This window comes from Convolutriloba macropyga, chromosome 13, assembly GCF_964194025.1.
Source record: "Convolutriloba macropyga chromosome 13, txConMacr16.3, whole genome shotgun sequence".
NCBI lineage: Eukaryota > Metazoa > Xenacoelomorpha > Acoela > Convolutidae > Convolutriloba > Convolutriloba macropyga.
The window spans coordinates 36,708,107-36,729,000 of NC_134480.1; the positions used below are offsets into that span (position 1 = coordinate 36,708,107).

At 38.0% G+C, this 20,894-nt stretch overlaps 2 protein-coding genes across 4 annotated transcripts in view; both read left to right on the plus strand.

The window, feature by feature from the left end:
• LOC142351989 (uncharacterized) overlaps nucleotides 1–20,894 on the plus strand; it is a 379,819-nt gene that overhangs the window by 185,401 nt on the left and 173,524 nt on the right. The window lies entirely within an intron of this gene.
• LOC142352149 (uncharacterized) overlaps nucleotides 4,183–20,894 on the plus strand; it is a 53,897-nt gene continuing 37,185 nt past the window's right edge. Inside the window, exons 1-3 of one of the 3 annotated variants that reach the window (XM_075404540.1) lie at nucleotides 4,185–4,200; nucleotides 8,064–8,184; nucleotides 14,768–14,913. In XM_075404540.1, the coding sequence (XP_075260655.1) occupies nucleotides 8,085–8,184; nucleotides 14,768–14,913 (246 nt within the window). In that variant the 5' untranslated portion in view covers nucleotides 4,185–4,200; nucleotides 8,064–8,084. Of the gene's footprint in view, nucleotides 4,201–8,063; nucleotides 8,185–14,767; nucleotides 14,914–20,894 lie in introns of all 3 variants that reach the window. The other 2 variants (XM_075404541.1, XM_075404542.1) reach the window with 2 other exon arrangements.

Consider the following 20,894-nt stretch of genomic DNA (forward strand, 5'->3'; position numbering starts at 1 on the left):
AAAATTCTGGTTTGCAATTGAAATGTTACGTAAGTTTTTGCTAATATTAAAAAAAATCTTGACAATTGTCTTTATCTACAACAATTTTCATCAATTTTAGTGTCATCAAAACAGGAATAGGCTTTTGTTTTTAATTGTTTGCTATGAGTGGGATTTGTTTCCAAAAGAGCAGGAGAAAAAAATTGTTGATTGCTTTGGTTTTTGATAAGTCATCTTTGATGATGAAATTTCTAAAGAACATCTACGGTGAATGAGAACCGTTGAAGGCGATGAATGAGACCCGTTCAGATGCAGTACAAACATTTTGAATATTGCTAACCTGGCGACTTTTGATATTTTCATTCTCAAAGTATCTAAGATTGTTGATTAATTATAGAACCGCTTTATCCGTTTTCCGTTCATCTTATGGTCAAAAAACGCAAAACAGTTCTGTCTCAATTATTGTTTTTTTTTGTTTTGCATGAAGACAATTCAGTTTATAGGAAACATAAATTTGAACTGAATTTCAGGCTGCTTTTCAGTCGGTTAGTTTAGGAACAAAATTTTCAATTTTAAAAATAATTGAGATTAACCTCTCTTTGTTGAGGACATTGATGGTGCTGTTTTTTAAACCTGAAGTTTACGTTGATTTCAAACTGGTGTTTTGTTGTTATTAACACAATTTAGCTGCTGTGCAATGCGATTGTGATGGGAAAAATTATGCCCCATATCTTTTATTTGACTGACTTAGGAAAATGTCTTGACTGCATTGTAAACAAATACCCAGAGGTTCCAAGGTCCCCAATGTAAAGCTTATTGAAGCTAGCAATGACTATTGGTCATTTTGAAGGTAACGGGATCTTGTATGTACAATCAGATGCTCTAGCTCTGGGTTCTTCACATGCTGTAACACTAACAAACGTGTGGCTGAAAATGCTTGAGGCATCACTGCAAACACACAGAGGGCAGTGAAAATGTCCCTACTTTTGTTCAAAACTTGAATAGCAATAACTGCAACCGGAGAAATACTTTCCGAGGAAAATGACAACCAGCAGGTTGATATTTGGATTTGACCTTATTGCAGCAAGCAAAAAACAGGAGCGCAGGTTGAGAAGAAAAAATGGTTCAAAAGTAAATTGATGACATTATCTGCACTGTTCGTGGTGACTGGACGAATCCCTAAGTTTTTCAAATGCATTTCACTAAAACCTGCAATTAACTTCAGAAAAATTGAACACAGAAGGGGGTTTCGTTTCCTTGATATCAACGTAAATATGAGGAAAAAACCAACTGACAGAGAAGAAATACTGATTTGTTGGAGCTCTGCACCGCTACATAAAAAAATAATTCGAGGGAAATAACACAGGGCCTTAAAAGCACCATCTAAATGGCTGGTTTTCAATCAGGCGTTTCAAAAGATCAAGACATGTTGGACACCAAATTCAATATCTAGATGAATGTTGCTCAAAGAACGTGAAACTTACCATTGAAAAGATAATAATTGGCAGCAAAAATCCCTTGAAAACAACACCAAACAGCATCAAGAAATCAAGACTATATCTCATGAAGAACCAGCATTTGTTCTACAATTCAGACGCAAACTTACCCGGAACTTTGCAAGCAAATTGAAAAAAGAATGTAAATTGCAAGTGGTATTGGTAACTCGAGAAAATAAGATCGTCCCTCCTCACCCTAAAATCATCTTTGGATAGAAACCTGAAATATTACATTGTGTTTGAGAAAAAGTAAAATGGGTGCGGATCCATCTATATTGGGCAGACAAGCTGGCATGTTACCACTAGGATAACAGAACGTCAGAAGAAAGTTTCAAAAGTGGGTCTACATCTTGTTGAATGCAGTGACTCCACTGATGAAATTGAATGGAATGCTCTGGATGCACATTAGAGAAACTCAATACCCAGGAAAGCTTATATATCAGCAAATTGAAGCCGTGACTTGACATACGCAATAAATATAGGGGCGGGAACTCACGCTAAATTATTTGATCAAATCAAAGTATTGATTTGGGACAAAAAAAATGGCAAAAAAACATTCTGTGCATGACAAAAAGAAAAGTGTGAAACCCCATAAGAGGGATACTTAAGGTTGGCACCAATTCGCAATTACCCTAGAAATACAAAAACAAAATCAAATTTAAGAAATCCGGAATAGGAACAATTTTTAAGAAAGGGATAACGGATGTAAATGTGAGTTGTAAACAATATATGTATAAGCTAAATATTGCATATATAATTGAAAGTTTTCGATTTAATTTTTAAAGATAAAATTGTTCGAATTTTGGTCTCTGACAAAATTAAATAATTCATTTCATTCTTTAACAGTGGGTGAAACAGTTTTAAACTGACGACGAACGTAAAGTTCGAAAACATTTTTGTTTTAAATGTCTGAACTATTTTAATTTGTCAATTTTTATTCTACAAAGGAGTATTACTTATCTAGATCAAACCTTTATAGGCGCCAAACAACGCTAATTTCTCGAACACCCAATTATTTTAAATGTACACGTGGGAATTGTAGTTTTTGCGTAATACAAGGAGGTTGTTTAAATTGTTTATGCCATCATGCCACGAAGCAGTTCTTCGCTTCTTGTGTAATGTTTCTTCGTTATCCTCCATTACCTGCTGCCTTACCGATCACTATGGACACTATTGTGATCTATTCTGTTTCGCCCCCCCCCCCAGGCTTAGTGAGAACAAATTTTTTATCACGCCCAGGCAAACGGGTTATCTTCTTACATAGTAACGTGCTCTATGACAACATAAAATTTTTAACACATATTAGAGACTGTATAAGCATTTTGTGAAATTTTTATGCAAGCAACAGCATGGGTTTGTCACGCGCAAAATTGGTTTGGCCTAACATACTCAAATTTCTGCAGCAGACATATGAGGCTATCGACAAGAAGTCCAACCCTGAAATTGTTGCTGTGTATACTGAGTTTGCCAAGACCTTTGACAAAGTTCCTCATTTTGAGCTAACGACGAATGTTGCCCATATTGGCATCGGAGATTGTCTTCTGGAAACTCTGTTTGACTGCCCCAAGGCTAGAAAGCAGTTTCTGCGATTGGACCATTTATGCTCTGAAGTAATAGAAGTAACAAAAGGAGTACCGTAAGGCTCTCTTTTGGGTCCTCTGCAGTTCTGTAATTTTATAAACGATCTTCTTGATGTGCTTTTCTTAGCAGGGCCCTTCCTTTATGCTGATGATTTGAAGTTATTTTCCTTGCGAAATATTTTTTGGAATTTCCAGGGCGACCTGCATGCGGTACAGAAATGGGTAATTAGAAATAAAATGGATCTCGCATTGGAAAAGTGTTTGCAGATAACGTTCCAAGGCGTCTCGAATCAAATGAAGCTGCTTTTTGGGAAACTTGATAGCAAACTAGCTATCAGAGACCTTGGTGTCAAAGTGCAAAATGATCTTTCTTGGAGACAAGAAAGATCTTTTTTCTTCTGACAAATTCTTCTGACACAAGAATTTGTAAGGCGAACCATGTCTTTTATATGTTTAGGAGAAATGTGCATCCGAAAGTCAGAACGAGCGTAAAATTCGGTCTTTATGAATCAGTCCTTTTTCCTATCCTACTGTTTGGCTTTAACTGTGTGTCGCTGTCATGCAGAGATCTCAATGAACATGAAAAATTTCAAAGAAAGGTATTGAAATGGATCACCGGAGAGAGACCTATCTCAACCAATTGAGATTTGAACATTCCTCCACTGCCCATGTTTCTTCATTTGTCTGACGTATTGCTTCGTGTGAAGCTAGTAAAAGATGATAAATACGATCTGGTTCTGCCAGAGATTCTGGACAAAGAGAGTCGACAGCACGAGATTATCAAATTGCCGAAGAGATGAACTGAGAGAGCACGAAACAAATTTGTGTTTAAAACGTGCTGAGTCATCAATCGATTAGCCAAGTACACAGAAGTTCGCCAGTCTACAGGACAAAAAAGTCGCATTTTTGTTCCGGTGGTTAGAATTGAATAGAATATCCGTGTACTAACTTGAATAGGAGAACTCGGACCGATTTTTGAAAACCCTCTTAAATGGTCGTAGTAAATGGTCTCAGTAGGTCGTTATAACCACCATATCAAACCGTGAACCGACACTAATTAATAAGTTAATCATAACCATTGAAACGATAGCAGGAAAACGATTCCTGCAGAATTCAACTTAATTGTGGTGATAAACTTATTAAATAGTTTCAGTTTAACTGAATTCTAGGGCAGCCGTTTTGGCCCTGGTGAAAACATTCCTTTATCTGAATTGTGAATCATGCCCTCAAAACCTAAAGAATCAGTATCGGAGGAGGCAGGCGAAGAGGCGGGCTTGACACACCTACTAGGATGTACGTGCCGCAGTCCAGATTGAAGTTCTTGTCCTGCTTGGGTTCCCAAGTGGTTGCCAAAACGGGTTCCAAGGAGCTTCATAAAACGCTCATTCCTATGCGGAGTTTTGTGCAGCTGAGGAAGTGGCGAAGTTGGAGACAAATCCAGCACCCAACGACGAGGCCTCCAAACTCTTCTCGCTGCTCCAAAGTGATGCCAACGAGCAGTATGGCAGAAGGGATAATATTTGTACCTTCGGCCTCGACGTGTCACCCAACGATGATCCTTACCAAGCGGTGCTAGATGTAGCGAACAAAATTGGATTAGAAAACCAAAAAAACTGACATCAGCGTGTGCCATCGGGTTCCGAGCAGAAAAGGTAAGAGACCCCTTATCGTGAAATTTTTGAGACGCCAGAGGAAGTTAGAGCTGATGAACTCAAAAATGAATTTGAGGGACAGTGATAGTAATGTGTATCTGAATGACAACATTACGTTTCTTCGAGCAAAACTGGCTGCCAAACTGCGACAAAAAACTGATATAAAAACTGTCAGTATGCCAAATGAACGAGTTGCGATATATATTGATGATGGCAAAAGATTGGCTTTTGAAAAAATTTGTAATCTCTACAACTGGGACCAACGTTTGGTTCTCTCTGCTCATAAAGAGCATCTAACTTTTTGAGTAGAGGCCCTCCAAAACTTCTGAAACCCCAAAAACCCAAAAATCATATTGAAGAGTCTTGTGCTTGTTCCATCTAAGCATTAGATCTTTAAGTAAGAACTTCGACAACCTCTAGCTTTTCCTGAAATTTCTATACAACCTTTACCGTCTGTGCTCTGTCTATCTGAAAATTGGCTAATTGACGATACTGATGAAAAATTTTGTTTTAAAACAATATTCATCTTCTCACGTGAAAACCGGAAAAAAAGAAATAGTGCAGTGGCACTCTATATACACAATTCTATCTGGTTTGAGATGGTTACGATTGAAACGAACCTGAATGTAGCTTTAGTTCAATGTTTCACCAAAGGTAAAAATGGTTTTTAGTTGCTTGCTTGTACAACTATCCGTCTGTAAACAAACGGATTTTTCTGGAAGATTTTGACATCTCTCTCTCAAAAATTCTTGAAATGAAGCTTCCCTGTTTTATTCTCGGATATTTTAACTTTGATATAGTGGATTATAATGCAGTGGTATCACAGTATCTAACAATATTAGAGAGACATAGTTTTTCCCATGAAATAGAAAATCCCACTCGAGTGACATGTAAATCTAGCACCCTCATTGACCACATAAAACATAACAGTGATTAGGAAGTTGATGCAAAAGTAGAGAAAGTCAGTTCATCTGATCACTTTGCGATAACTGTCTAAATACGTGTCAGAAGTGATTCTTCTAAAAAAAAGCAAATTAAGGTCCTCCCTTTTTTGAAGGATAAACAGGCACAAGTCTCGTTCCTCAATGATATTCATTCTGAAAATTTCTTAGTAAATCTTGAACAGAGCATTGATGCAGCGTTTGATAACCTAGAAGAAAAACATACACTAGTTGTAATTCGAAATGCCAATTACAAGGAATGGAAAACTCCCCTAAACCCCTGGAGAACAAATGCAGTAAAAAACTGCGTAGCTAAGAAGGCAAAGTTTTTCCGCCTTTTCCAAAGATTCAGAGCACCCTCTGAAGAACAGTGCTTCAAATATTACCGTGCAGTGGTGAATAAATTAGTTAAAGCATCCAAGAAGCAATACTATGCGGCCTTCTTCTCAAGAAACTTCAACAATTCTCGAAAGTTTTTTCAAGAGAAAAATGCCTTGTGTGGTAGAGAAAAAAAGCAAAGCAATATTTATTTATTAAACGGAAATATTTTGCTGAGCGAACTGGAAGACGTTGTTAAAGCTCTGAATTTTAAATTTAAGAGAGTGGCCTTACCTCGTAACGACAATGTTTCTACAATTGTCTCAGATATTGCGGAAAATGAACACAGCTTCGTCAGTTCTCGATGGACTCTCTGCCAAAATTTTGAAGTCTAGTCTTCAGTTCTCCGAGAACCCCTTCTGTATATATTCAATCGCTCTTTCAATGAAGGCGTCTTTCCAGAATGCCTCAAGGGGTCTAAAGTTTTCCCATTGCATAAAAAAGGCTCAAAAATGAATATTGACAACTACCGTTCAATTTCTATACTCCCTGTACTAAGTAAATTGCTTGGGAAAGTCGATTATGCAAGTCTTGAACGTTTTAACGTTTTCTACCCGAAGCAGTTCGGCTTTCGATCAAAATACTTAACTATCCACGCCTTAGCCCATATCACCAAAACGCTGCGTGAAAACTCAGGTATTGAATATGTTTCCATTCTCCTGGACTTGCGTAAAGCCTTTGATACTGTGAATCACACACGTCGAAAATGGAGTTTTATGGCGTTCGTGGTGTTGCATTAGATTGGTTCAAATCCTATTTGTCAAATAGATTACAGTGTGTAGAACTTTTTTCAATCCAATCTCCATTTTTACCAGTGACCTGTCGTGTTCCCCAAGGATCAATTTTAGGGCCACTTCTGTTCCTTCTCTTTGTAAATGGTCTACCCAATGTTTCTTCCTTTTAAGACACCTACTTGTTGGCAGATGATACAAATTGTCTTTATACATGTGATAATGGTGAAAAATCAAAGTTGAACAATGAACAGAACAATTTGTTTGAGTGGATCTAGAAAAATGAACTTTCACTGAGCATTTTTAAAACTCAAGTTCTGCAAATTCATGGAAAAATGATCTCACTTTCGAATTAGACGGTGAATTGTTGTTTAAACAGCCGCTTGTTACGTATCTCGGAATAAAGGTAGATGAGAATTTCAATTTTACAAGCCATAATCGGTATATTGTAAAAAAAAGTTTATAAGCAGATTTTCATTGTATCGCGTTTGCGACACCTTTTAAATCGTGACGTAATACTGTATTACAATGTTTACATCAAAACTGTTATATAAAATGGTGCATTGATATACGGTTGCACTTCGCGCAACCGTTTACTTCCAATTTACTTGCAACAAAAGAAACTACTCAGGCTAATTTTCTTCAAAAGATCAAGGTATCATTTCCGTTCACTTTTTGAAGATTCAGGAATACAAAACGTCTATGATATTTATACGTTTGAATTGTTAAATCAAGTAATTGCAACCGACTTGCTATCTAAACAATACCCTCAAAAGGCAGCTGAAAACTTCCATGGCTACCCGAGCTACAACGTGTGGCTTGTATGAAGTTCACGCTGCAAAATGTCTGGAGTGGTATCATTCTCTAAGATATCGCGGAGTCAAATTACTCAATTCGCTAGTCAAAAATGATGTCTTCATAGAATGCCTTGAACAGCCGCGAGCAAAAATCAGTCCTTTAAAACTTTAGCTAAACTTCAGACTTCACTAAGGTTAAGTGATATCTGTTTCAATACAGAAGTAGGTTAAGAAAAATAGGTAAAGAAGCCAAATGCGATCAATGCTCTTCACTTTTATCTCGGGTCCTCATAAAAAAAGGTGATTCACCTTTAGGGGGGTCCCCTCTGATCCATCTCTAATTCTTCTAAACTGTTCACGTAATTTTAATATGAATCAGAGAAATTCTTTCTTTTTCTTTCTTTAATTTGCAGCATATTGAAGCTGCTAAGATTTTTAAAGCTTATCTATTGGGACAAAGGTACGGAGCTTCAACTGCTGTGTTGACGGAGTTGATTTGAAATATTTTCAGAAAGGAATGATTGGCATAAATGAGTACTGGTATTCACGAGGAGCATTGCAGTTTCTGCTTTACAATAGGCTCGTGCTCGTTATTGGACAGTCAGAATGAAGATTGCCCAATTTTACCATGTAAGTTCTTAGAACGGTAAATTCCCAAATATTTTTGAACAATAACTTACAAATTGTACCCAGTACTTGTATGACACTCTCTCCTAGAGTAAATTGGGAAATTTTCTCTTGATGAAGTTGATCTTTCCCTATCCCTGGTGATAATTATTCTCTTGAGTCAATTGCGAGTTCTTGAGCTTTTCTCGGGAACATCAATGCCAGAAAAGTCGTACGTAATAAATATACTGAATGTATGAGACCTAAAAACCTCTTTGAAACTCCAAGCAAAGTAACTAACAGAAAACCTCTACGCCGTGATTTTCTATCGGGGTCAAATGAATTAGAATAAATGAATGGTTTTTCAATTAGTTGCAATTATGCCTAGCAACTAATTGATTGCGAGGCCTTTCAAAACAATTAATTGATGGTAATCCGTTATTCAAAAAAATCAGGTTCGCTATTCTTCGACACTGCTTCCTCTGCCTCAGAGGGTGTCGGTCGTTACGAAAAACTAAGCTCCGGAAAATTTGTCCTCTGCCATTGTTCACGAGGGACGGCTGAACTCTTCTAATGTTTGTTTTGTTTTCTTTTAAACGCTTGTCCTCAAGTTTTACACGGGACCCCCATTAGATTTTCTTACTTCTGTATCGACCAATAAGCCTATTGAAGAACGTCTCAAAAGTCTTCGAGAAAGTCATCTTCGAACGGCTTTACCCACCAATAGAAAGAACCCTCTCTGACTCGCAACACGGTTTCAGAAAGAAACGATCAGCAGTACTTCAACTCATCCTCTTCACAGACGAACTATACCAGCAACTTGAATCGAAAAAATGCAATGACATTCGAACTCTGTATGTTGACTTCAGAAAAGCCTTTGACAAAGTAGCGCACAAAAGACTCATCCAGAAGCTCGAGAACATTGGCCTCGGAGGAAAGCTACTCCAACTACTCGAAAGCTATCTCACAAACCGAACGCAACGCGTCAAAATTGGAACAAGCAAATCAAAGACCAGAAATGTAACCAGCGGAGTACCTCAGGGATCAATTTTGGGGCCTCTGATGTTCATCATCTACATTGACGATCTCCCCGAAGAAATCTCAGACATCCCGGCCTTCGGATACGCGGATGATTTCAAAGCAATTACCCACGGTGAACACGAATGCGAGACCACTCTCGGGGAAATACAGAAATGGAGCAAAGCAAACCATATGGACCTAAATGTTAGCAAAAGTAAAACTCTCCTCATCAGAGGGGATCTAGCCCAGCGTGACGAAGCATGTCTTGAAACCGTTGCCACCCAAAAAGATCTCGGAGTCGTAATGTCTCGAAATCTCTCTTGGAGCGCAAACTGCCAACTTAGAACAACCAAAGCGTGGAAAGCCTTCTACACACTCAAACGAAATGTTTCGAGCAGAACCTCAATGGAAACGAAACTGAACGCTTACATAGGATACGTAGTGCCCGTACTCACTTACGCCTCCCAAGTCTGGTACCCTTCGAAGACTGACATGAAATCAATCGAGAAGATCCAGCAAAAGGCAACAAAGTGGATATGCGGTGGAAACGACGAATACCATCAAAGACTCGAAACGCTGAAAATACTCCCACTCTCCATGTACATGGAAATGCACGATGTCCTCTATCTCCTCTCAATCCTAGAAGGCAATTACTACGTCCCCGAAGACAAACTGCCAAAGCGAAAAGAAAACGAAACAAGACAAAAGCAGGAATTTGAACTCCCCAAACACCGACTACATAAATCAGACGAAAATTTTTTCTTCAGAGCCACAAAGCTATTCAACATCATCAGTAGGACAACGGAGAAGCCAATGACGAAGAAACTTCTGACAGAGATGTACCAAAACTATTTCCACAGAAGCTACAACGAACTCGACAGCTGCACCTGGAGACTTCTATGCAACTGTGGAATCTGCAAACCAATGAAAAAACTCGTGCCAAACGAAAACTGAAGGGTTCCACACCCGAGGGCTCCGACCCTAAAGACTCTCCTACTACTACTACTACTAATCATGCACATTGAACGTAAACATAGCGCCAAACCATTCTTTCGTTGCGTTAGAGAAATACCTGAGTATAAGTGTTATATGTTCCTTCATTCATATGTTCCTTAAATGTAGCCTTTAAAGTTAATATGCGCATCAAACTGGGACTTTACAAATCGATGATTCTGCCAGTTCTAATGTACGGATCCTCGTGCTGTAACTTAAACCGAGGAGATATGCGAAACTGGGAACGGTTTCAACGAAAGGTTGTGTCCTGGATAACAAATAGCGAGACACTGAGTTACATCGAACTACGTTTGTCAAATCTACTACCCTTGCCAATGTACTATCAGCTCAATGATCTTCTACTACTATCAAGTCTTCAACAAATTCAACCGACAAATACAAAACAGCCGGTGCTGCCTGGAAACAGATCAATGAGAAGAGACGATTACTTTGACTTAACGAAAAAACGACTCGAAAAATCTCGCGGCGAATTCTTCTTTCGCACCCAAAGGATAGCCAACAGACTTCATCACAGCATTGACTTCGGAAATCAACACGGCCTAAAACACGGAATTCTAAAGCAAATGTGGAATGATATCATGACAAACCAGAAAACGTCTGCACGTGGCAGATCTGTTCTGACTGTCAACACTGCAGAGAGACATGGACTAATTTTCTATAACTGTTTTGATCGGGAGAAATCCCTTCTGTAAAGAAACTCCCCAGCAACAACAATATTAAAAAGATATTTTCTCGTTTATTCATGGAAAGGATTGTATGTATGTATACGGATATTGGAATAAACGTTTTTGGAATTAAATGATAGGTTTAAAGCCAATTAATTACAATCCTTTTTACTGTTAACATACCCGATTTATACCGTAAATTGAAAAAGTAAGACAACCCCCAAAATTAAAAGTGTCGATCTATAATTGTGAAATGAATTGAGCTCAACATTAGATACATAGAACGTTTCAGTTTAATTTTCCTTCTACAGCATGAAATAACGAGAAAGGGTGCATGAGACTTGACTCTAGTATACTGTTTTTGGCCCACTCCTCTTCCTGTTGTTTATAATTGATCTGCCCAAAGCAATGCCAAACACGAAAAGCTTTGGCTATACCGATGACTTCAAAGCAATTGTCCTTGATCAGGAGCAAATGAACAAAGTGACTGAACGCATGGCTCGAGATGAATAAAATGACGGCAAATACAAAGAGATTACATGTATTGAACATAAAAGGGAATTTGAAAGCCACATTCATGCAAAAAGTTTAAAAAAAAAACCATTTACTGTGCAAAAAAGATTTATTTCTTTTTGTCCAGCACAATTTAAATTGGAATGAAAATTGCTATAGACGATCAAATAAAGCAATGGGTGCTCTCTCCCAAATTAAACGCAACTTAACAAACTTGTGTGACTGGAAAACTAAATTAAGTGCTTACACTGGTTATGTAGTACTCAGCGGTTTATGCCGCCCAAACGGGTACCTAAGAGAAAGAACTTACATGAATTCGAAAAGGTCCAACATCATGCAACAAAATGGATACTTGAATTGAAATGTTAATTATCGAAAGAGAGTTGAAACACTTTAATACTACCGCTGAGCCTCTATGTTGGAATGCATGACCTTCTGTTTCCACTGTCACTACGAAAGGGAGAATATGACATCAAATATTCTGAAACACATGAAGCTTGCAAAGAACCTACTCGACAAAATGAAAGAGGAGAGTATAGTATCCCCAAAAGTTGTATAAATAAAACACAAAAACTTTTTTCGAAGAACGAAATTAATCTTCAACAATGTTTCAAGATTCCTCCACGAATACGGGAACGAGTTGAACAAAACTACTCTGCAAAAAATGTATTGAGGTTTTTTCAGGAAACACTCTTCGGAAGAAAATTAATGCAGTTGGAGAGTGATCTGCAGATGTGGAAATTGCAATATGAGTGGAAAACTTAAAAACTGAACTATAAAAAGGGTGAAAACCCGAGAGATCAAGCTCCAAATCTTTGGTGATTATTATTAGTATTATTATTCTTGTTGTTTTTATGTACTCATTAATAAGGTTTATCCTTGCCTTAAATAACTTCCATTAATTGGAGGTCTGCCAATTAATTTATTGCTTCGAAACACAGTTGCAATAAAATGATTGCTTTAGTTTTTGATAGCCAATTTTATTGCAATCAATTATTCGAATTCCTCATCGGAGTCCATCCCTCTTTTAGTGGAAATTTTCAATTATTTTAGGCAACAAAATTTCTGAATACCTTCAAACACACAGACGCAATTTCTACCGTCAATATGAATGTTTCTCCAAGATGTCTTGAGTGGGAAGTAAATCTTTTAATAAGCAAAATTTCTAATCGGAAAGCTGAGGAGTTGATAATATCCGTTAAAATGACCAAACTTAGACGCCCTGTACTTTTGCCGTACATTACTAGTCTTTTCGATCGGTACCTTTTCTCACTGTTTAAGACTTGCTCGTATTACGCCTGTTTACAAATCTGGAGCTAAACATTTTCCTGAAAATTCTAGACCAATCTCAGTTCTTCCTCTAAAAATTGATGTTTTTGAACAGTTGATGCTCAATAGGCTCCGAGTTTTCTAAATGAAAATCGGCTATTCTATGATAAACCGTTTGGATTCAGACCAGAAAGAGCAACAATTGGAGCTCTTGTTGAAGTAGCCGAAGAAGTCAGATTTGAAGTAAAATCCATGGAACAGTACTCGATAGGGATCTTTTCAACAATTGTCCCCCTTTTGCAAAAGGGGGGCTATTCTTGAATGGAATTTAAGCGAGCGACTTTTTAACCAATCAGAAACAACTAATAACTTTCCACGTATGCGCATACTATGTTAAACTGAATAGAATAAAATGCGCCATGCCATGTTCATTGGAATACTAAGCAAAAATAATTTCCGACGGCCGGGTCGGTGGGTGCGCACTTCGCCGCGATAACCGACCCGCGATTTCCGGATTACATCCCACAGCGCATGAGAGGCATGGCCGTGAACAGCGGTCCGCAATTGCGCTTAAACTAATATTCGACTATCTAAATTGTTGGCCAAGTAATATTTTAGTAAAGTATAGCATTTTAGTAAAGTAAAACATAAGGGGGGCGAATCTCTACTAGGTGCCAAAGGGGGGTTAATTGTTGGAAAAATCCCTGGATTGCTCTAGATTTGAGGAAAGGTACTTGATGCTACCAATAAGGTGGATTTGCACGAAGCTTGACATGACGCGTTGGAGGGATGTTACTTTTTGGAACTTTTTCGCCGATGACATTGATCTTTTGTTCAGAAGACAGCCTGGTACAGTATGTGGAACTGGAAATCTAGAATTGAGGAAATTGTCTAATTGGTTAAAATTTATTAAGATTTCACTTAATGTTGGGAAATCTGAAGTCCTGTGCTTTAGAAATGCAAACAAACCGCACCTGAAACTTGGCGGCGCTAAACTACCTAACTTTGAATCTACTAAATATTTGAGTGTGCATTTTGACGAAAAGTGTCATTATAACCACCTCGTCGCTTCAGTTGGTAAATAAATTTGGAGGCGTATATCTGTAATAGTTATCGTACGTCACTTAGTAACCACAGAAGTTATTTTGAATTACTATGTTTTTTTTTACATGAAACCATCCATCTTAACGGACTTATAGTTAATAGTAGTACTAGAAAAGACACTTTTCTACCAGTTTCGCGGAAAAAGGCTCTGCTGTTAATCTTATTTCAAATGGAAATTGTTTCCTAATGAAAATCTATTTAAAGATAGTAAGATATCCAGTATATATGAGCTTTACGTCACTCGAATCCGTAATTTCACGCTGACATCTCGCTCCACCAGAAAATTACCGACTACGTAGAAACTCGTAGTGTCACTTCAGGTAGCTAATACTCACCTGCCCAACCTAGTCTGTGTAAAAAATTCATTAAAATTCACGAGCGAAGCTGCGAAACTTTTTTAATGAAGAAAGATGAACCTGTTGAAGTTTTTAGTACAATGTTATTTCATCAACTTTTCTGTAGAGAACTGAGACTAAAATATTCATGCCATGATGTTGCTGAGTTAAGTTTTAATTACTGTCCCTGTTTCGCCATAGAAGTATTACAGGTCCTCGCATCGACAAGCCTGTGGAGCTTTAGGAGGGCCCTTTTCTTCTTTTAATTGAAATATTTTTTATTCAAAATCTGTCGAATGCTGAAAGAAAAATATGGAGTTAAAGTTTTGACAATTCAACAATCGTTGAGTGAATAATTAAGTCCCAAATCTCATATATTTCTTACTTTTATGAGTGAACAAAGTAACTTGAAATTTGCTAAGAGGAATAGCTGCTGTAGCTCTTTAAATCTTGGATTTTGAAGGTTTGATTCACGATTTGATTCTTTCGGTTTGACTAAAGATGGTTAGAAGAATACTTCACCGTGTTACCTAGTTGAGAGCTTGTGAAACGCAATTGTCTGATCGAAAATGGTCAAATATTTCTCGTATCCAAACATTAGTCCCCTTTTTGTAGACCGTCTTATCTCAGCAGCAGCCAACTGAGTAACTTGGACTCCTGGTCAAAATTGTTAGCCTTCGGTTTCAGGTATCAATCCAAAGTGCAATGCATTAATGCACCAATGCAAACTAGAGGATCACCTTTCAATCTGTTTGCAGTCGCAGCTGCCCTGCATCAATGCAGAATATGGGTGTGAATTGGTCTTGGTCAATGAGGATAGAGGCCCCCATCTGGTAAGAAATCCTCCCTTTAACCAGTAACGTTTTGATTGAAAATGGATATCTATTCTCAACCCCTTCCTACGGAGCTTAATGGTCCAAATCTCTGGGTTCCTTACACGCACGCTCCGCTTTTTACATAATACGAGATTCCCGGTAACTGTGGGTAATAGATAATAGATTGCACGTTTGGAATAGAATAGATCCGAATGGGTATCTCAAATTTAGACTTTGCATTTAGCGCACCTTGCGAGCTTGATGCTGCAGAAAATCAAGTGTTGAGTACACGTATCTTTTAAAAGACCCGTGGTATGGTTTTTGAAGGAAGTCAAGAATGACTTCCGATAATTTCCGATTTTTGATTTAAAAGTTACAGTTCGAGTTGAGAATGTCACAACCATTAAGCTATGATTGCGGGAACATAATGCTATATAAACCGACTGATTTGTAACAAATCTTGCCGCCAATTGAAACATTCATTAATACTTCTCTCTCTCACATCAATACACAGCTTATCAGGTTACTGTGCCCAGCCAAACGCACAGCTGCACACAAAAATTTTTCTGCAAGGCGGCCAAACAAAAAAAGAGACAAAACAGCAAAGGGACAAGACACTGCCAAAGAGACAAAGGGCCAAAGAGACGAAAAGCCAGAAAGAGAGAGCAAAGGAGAGTCCCGAAAAAGAGTAGCCAGCAAGGATCAACAGGGTGAAGTTCCGGGCCCTAGTTTTGAAGGAGTTTGTTTGAGTGCCGGCAAAGTGCCAAACCAAGATTGAAAACATTAATTGTTCTAAATTTGTAAAAAGTTACATTCCTAAAAGGTAGCTTATTGGTTGTGACGCGCGTGCATTTCCGGATACCGTTCGGACATTTTTTTGAAAAAAGCGCAACCTAATCGAACACCGTTCAATTTTTGAAAAAGCGCTGATTTGCTGAACAACGTTCAGATTTTGATTTTAAAACATTGTAATAAACCTGTAGAGCAGCACAAAACTTAAACACTCTACAAATATGGTTGAACTTGATTGAAAAATGATATATCTTTGGAGAAGTAATCATGCTAATAAGGGGCGATACATGTAGAGACTGCCCTTGAGTCTGTGAAGTTATTGCAACCTGGGTTCCTTCCGCTAAGGATAACACCCGACCTAGAGGATCCTTTTACAGTTGAACCTTGTAAGGACGTGGCCTGGCCGTTTCTCAGTGACCAGTAATGACATAGACAAGAAGGTAGTGTTTGTATGTAGGACCTTTTTGTTTGCCGACCTTTTAATCGTAGTTCGTCAAAGAGTTGGTTTTTGTATGAAAGTAACGAGTGAAAAAGTTTTGAATTGATATATTGATTAGAGACTAATTTTTGTTTTGAATTGATAGACTGGTTAGACAAGAGATGAGTGATAAGAACGAACGTGTCCGACTCAGCGGGAAAGAGGAAGACTTTTTGTACTTTTCGGAGCAATTTGAAGCTCGCATTTTCGTCCTTAAGTTGTACAAGGTACTTGATGGTAGTAGCACTTTTGAAGATTGTCCCTTCTACACGACCTAACGCTTCACAAGCCGAAAAAGACGCAGCTATAGATAAAGGGAGAGAAATTTTTAAAGAAAAACAAATGCAAATATGGTATGAGCTTGTTTCGGCGCTAGAAAAGCAGTCAGTTCTTTATCTTAGGCCATATAAAGGTGATGGGGCTCAAGCATGGGATGTGTTAACTAAGAGATTACGTAGCTTTGAGAGACCTAGATTACAAAGTTCGTCAGCGAACTCACTAGCCTTGTTAAAGGAGAAGACGAGAGTCTAATCGATTATATAACAAGAGCAGAGGAACTACAATTTAACCTTAACGAAGTCAACGAGGGTTTGAGTTAAAAAATGTTCACATCAGTTCTACTGAAAGGTCTGCCGAACGAATTTGATAATTTTGCCGCACTTGTTAAGTACGGTAGTGAGGATAAATCACTTGATTCGAAGCGAGATCTGATCAACTTCGACACTGAGCAAGGAATAGACAGTGATAGGAAAAACGCAAGTGAAAGTGTCTTCCTAACAAAGCAGAAGAGGTGCCATAACTGTAACAAGTTTGGACATATTGCAAAACTCTGTCGCTCAAATAATAACCGGAAGCCTCATAACCCACAGCCTAATACCAGCAAAGTATTTCAATGCTACAATTGCAATAAGTTTGGACACATAGCTACAGAGTGTAGGAATTAAAAGTTTGAGGGTCATGCCAGGCGAAGCGTTAGAAATGAGAAACAGAATTTAGCAAAAGATGAAGAATACTTCATTTTCTTTTTATGCCCAGTTGATGATGAGGGAGCAGGACTAGTGCTAGATTCGGGGGCAACAAGTCACACGATAAACAACAGGGAAATGTTTATCGATATCGATGATAGTTTCTCGGGCAAAGTACAGAACGCAAACAAAACAGAGTCTGAGATTTGTGGCTGAGGTACAGTTGCATTTTTAGTTAACGATAGTAATCAGGTTAAAAGAAAAATTATCTTAGAGAACGCCTTGTTTATACCTGAAAACTCACACAGTCTAGTGTCAATTAATAAGCCTAGAGAAGCAGGATCTGAAGTTTTGATAGGACCAGAACTAAGCATAATTGACAAAAGCGGTCTAGAGTACCCATTTAGGCAGGAGAAAAATTTGTTCATTTGGGACTTTAGTGAGATTGATAAAACTTGCAAGGAAAATTGCCTACTGTCAAGTAGCTTAAAAATGTGGCACAAAAGATTGGGTCATAACAATTTTACAGACCTTAGCAAACTAGTTGAACACGCTGAAGGAATGCGTATCAGCGACAGTTCGGTAGATGTATATGAGATTTGTGAGTTGAATAAGGCTAAGAAACAACCAATAGCAAAAGATTGCACAACAAGAGCACAAACAGTGTTGGACATTGTGCACACAGACATCTTAGGGCCTATTACCCCCGAGGCTGTAGATGGCCACAAGTACGCGATAGGATTTGTTGATAGCTTCAGTAGATATTGTAGGGTTTACTTTATGAAGTCAAGGGACGAGACTCTAGAGAAATTTCAACAATTTTTTGCAGATGTAGGCCAACCTTTAACATTAGTATCAGACGGTGCAAAAGAGTACATATCTAACGACTTTAAAAAATTTGCCCGGCTAAAAGGAATCAGGCTTGAGAATTCTGTGGCATACACGCGACAAGAAAATGGTAAAATTGAAAAACTTTGGGACGTCACTGTTGGAACTGCTAGATGTTCAGGAGATCAGGCTTCTTTAGAGAAAAATATTGGACTTATTCGCTCAACATGGCGTTCTATTTGAAAAATTTTTGCTATCATTCGGCAATAAAGAAAACCCCTTATGAAGCCATGTATGGTGAGAAACCAAATCTTAGTTTCATGAAAGTTTTCGGTTGTTTTGCTTACCCTTTCATAGAGAAAAGGTTCAGAAACAAAATAGACAGAAAAGCGAAAAAGGGAATTTTCTTAGGTCATGCACTCGATAGTAGATCTTTTCTGATAGGAATAGAAAACGATCGCGGTGAGGTTAAGGTTCAAAAAACAAGGAATGCAAGGTTCGACGAGAACAACTATTACTTCCGAGTGAATGAACAGGCAAATCTAGAACATGAGGTAAACAAAGAGATGAGTGAAATAGTTTTTTAAGTGAAATTGTTGATCAAAATTTGTTACCTAAAAACGCAAAAGAGGCGCTCAAGAATGAAAACTGAAGGAAGGCAATGCAGGACGAATATAACTCACTGAGCGAAAATAGAGTTTGGGATTTAGTTGAGGATAATGGAGCAAAAGTAGTGGGTAGTAGATGGCATTTTGGAGTTAAATATGGTCCGACGGGGGAGATAAGTAGGTTCAAAGCAAGGTTCGTGGCCAAAGGTTACAGTCAAGTCTTAGGGAAGGATTTTCATGAGACATACTCTACAACGACTAGGTTGTCAACAATTCGTTTAATTGTGAGCTTGTCTGTTCAAAAAGGATCGAAAATAAGACAAATGGATATAAAAACGGCATATCTTAATGCACCTATAGCTGAAGAAATTTACATGAAACAACCAGAAGGTTTTGAGCAATTAGACAACAAAGGAAAACCTCTTATTTGTTTAAGAAAAGTCTTTACGGTCTTAAGCAGTCAGGAAGGAATTGGTATCAGACATTTAGGAACTTTTTGGTAGCTAAAGGTTTTGAATCTTTGGTTCATGATAATTGTTTGTTCATAAAGACAAGTGAAAGAAAACTTCAAGGCGCAGTTTGTTTGTGGGTAGATGATATAATAATCTGTGAATTTCAGGAAAACTTCTCGTCTTGGTTCGAGAGTGAGCTGTCTAAGAATTTCAAAATAAGTGATTGTAGGGATCTTTGTTGGTTTCTTGGAATGAAAATTGTAAAAAAGGAAAATTCCATTGAAATCAACCAAGAACAGTATATTGAAAAGCTGTTAGAGAGATTTGGACTTGAAAATTGCAAATCAGTAGAGACACCACTTGCAGAAATAAAACTAACAAGAGAAGACTGCCCTCAGGAGGGGAGTGAAGAGCAAGAGCGCATGAAAAATTTTGATTTTAGAAATTTAGTGGGTTGATTGAATTATTTAGCTTGCTCAAGTAGACCAGACATTGCTTTTGCAGCAAATTTCTTAAGTACTTTTGTTGAGAATCCAGTGGAAAAGCTCTAGAAAGCCGGAAAAAGAGTTTTGAGATACCTCAAAGGTTCTAAGTCAAAGAGCTTAGTTTTTAGGAGGGGAGACAATTTAACCTTAGAGTGTTTCTACGATGCCGATTGGGCGGGGAATCTAGACCATAGGAAAAGCACTATAATAAAAACAGGATATTGTTTCAAACTTAGTAGTAGCGCAGCCGTTGTCAGCTGGTTAACAAAGGTTCAAAGATGTGTTGCAACATCAACGGCAGAAGCCGAAAAGAATTCCTTAGTAGAGGCAACAAAGGAGGCCTTCAGGACTTATGCGTTGAGGTACAAAAACCTATTGAGATTTTCGTTGACAACCAGGCATGCATAGCGCTCAGCAAGCAGTCCACTCACTATGGAAAAACAAAATTTTGCACTTAAATTTCATTTCATAAGGGAGCTTGTAGAAAGGGGAGAGCTAGAATTGAAATACTTGCAAACTGACCTCATGATTGCAGATGTCCTCACTAAGGGGTTAGGGAAAACAAAACACGCTAGGTTTTGCGCGGCTCTCTTAGGTGAAACGCAACCCAAAAAGAGGGGGTGAAGGAAGTCAAAAATGACTTCCGATGAATTCCGATTTTTGATTTAAAAGTTACAGTTCGAGTTGAGAATGTCACAACCATTAAGCTATGATTGCGGAAACATAATGCTATATAAACCGACTGATTTGTAACAAACCTTGCCGCCAATTGAAACATTGATTAATACTTCTCTCTCTCACATCAATACACAGCTTATCAGTTTTTGAGCATCAAAATATTTGAAGAAATTTGACGTAATTGGATTTTTTTGCTTACTGTTTTGTCCGATTTATTGTCGAAACATTTTTGCTGATTAGAATCTTTTTAATAGCCGCACAGCGATAGCTGGGGCTATTATTGGCCCTTTCTTGGTTTTTTACAATTCAAAGAATTTGAATTGTTTTGGCGCGCTCTTTTTAAGATCTGTTCACACATTTTCATGATTTTTGAAGTCAAATTGGAGTAGTGATTTTGGTTACGCCGAAACAGGAAGTGGAGCGAAAAACTGAGTGGTTTTGCGGCGTGAATATTTTTCGCTCTAATTTTAAAGTAGAGTGAGAAAACGGTGTTTGAACAAAAATTCGGTTTCTCGGGAGTGGTTTTTTGTTCACATGCTGCAATTTCACTCTGATTTTTACTGTTTTTTCGATTTTTCGAATCGGATTTTTTCTAAATGGTTTTCCCAATCCATTCACAGCCATTCTCGGCCTAGTTTTTTGTTTGAATTAAATTTTCATTTCTCGCTAGTGGTTTTTTGTGTTCACGTGCTGCATTTTGACATTGATTTTCT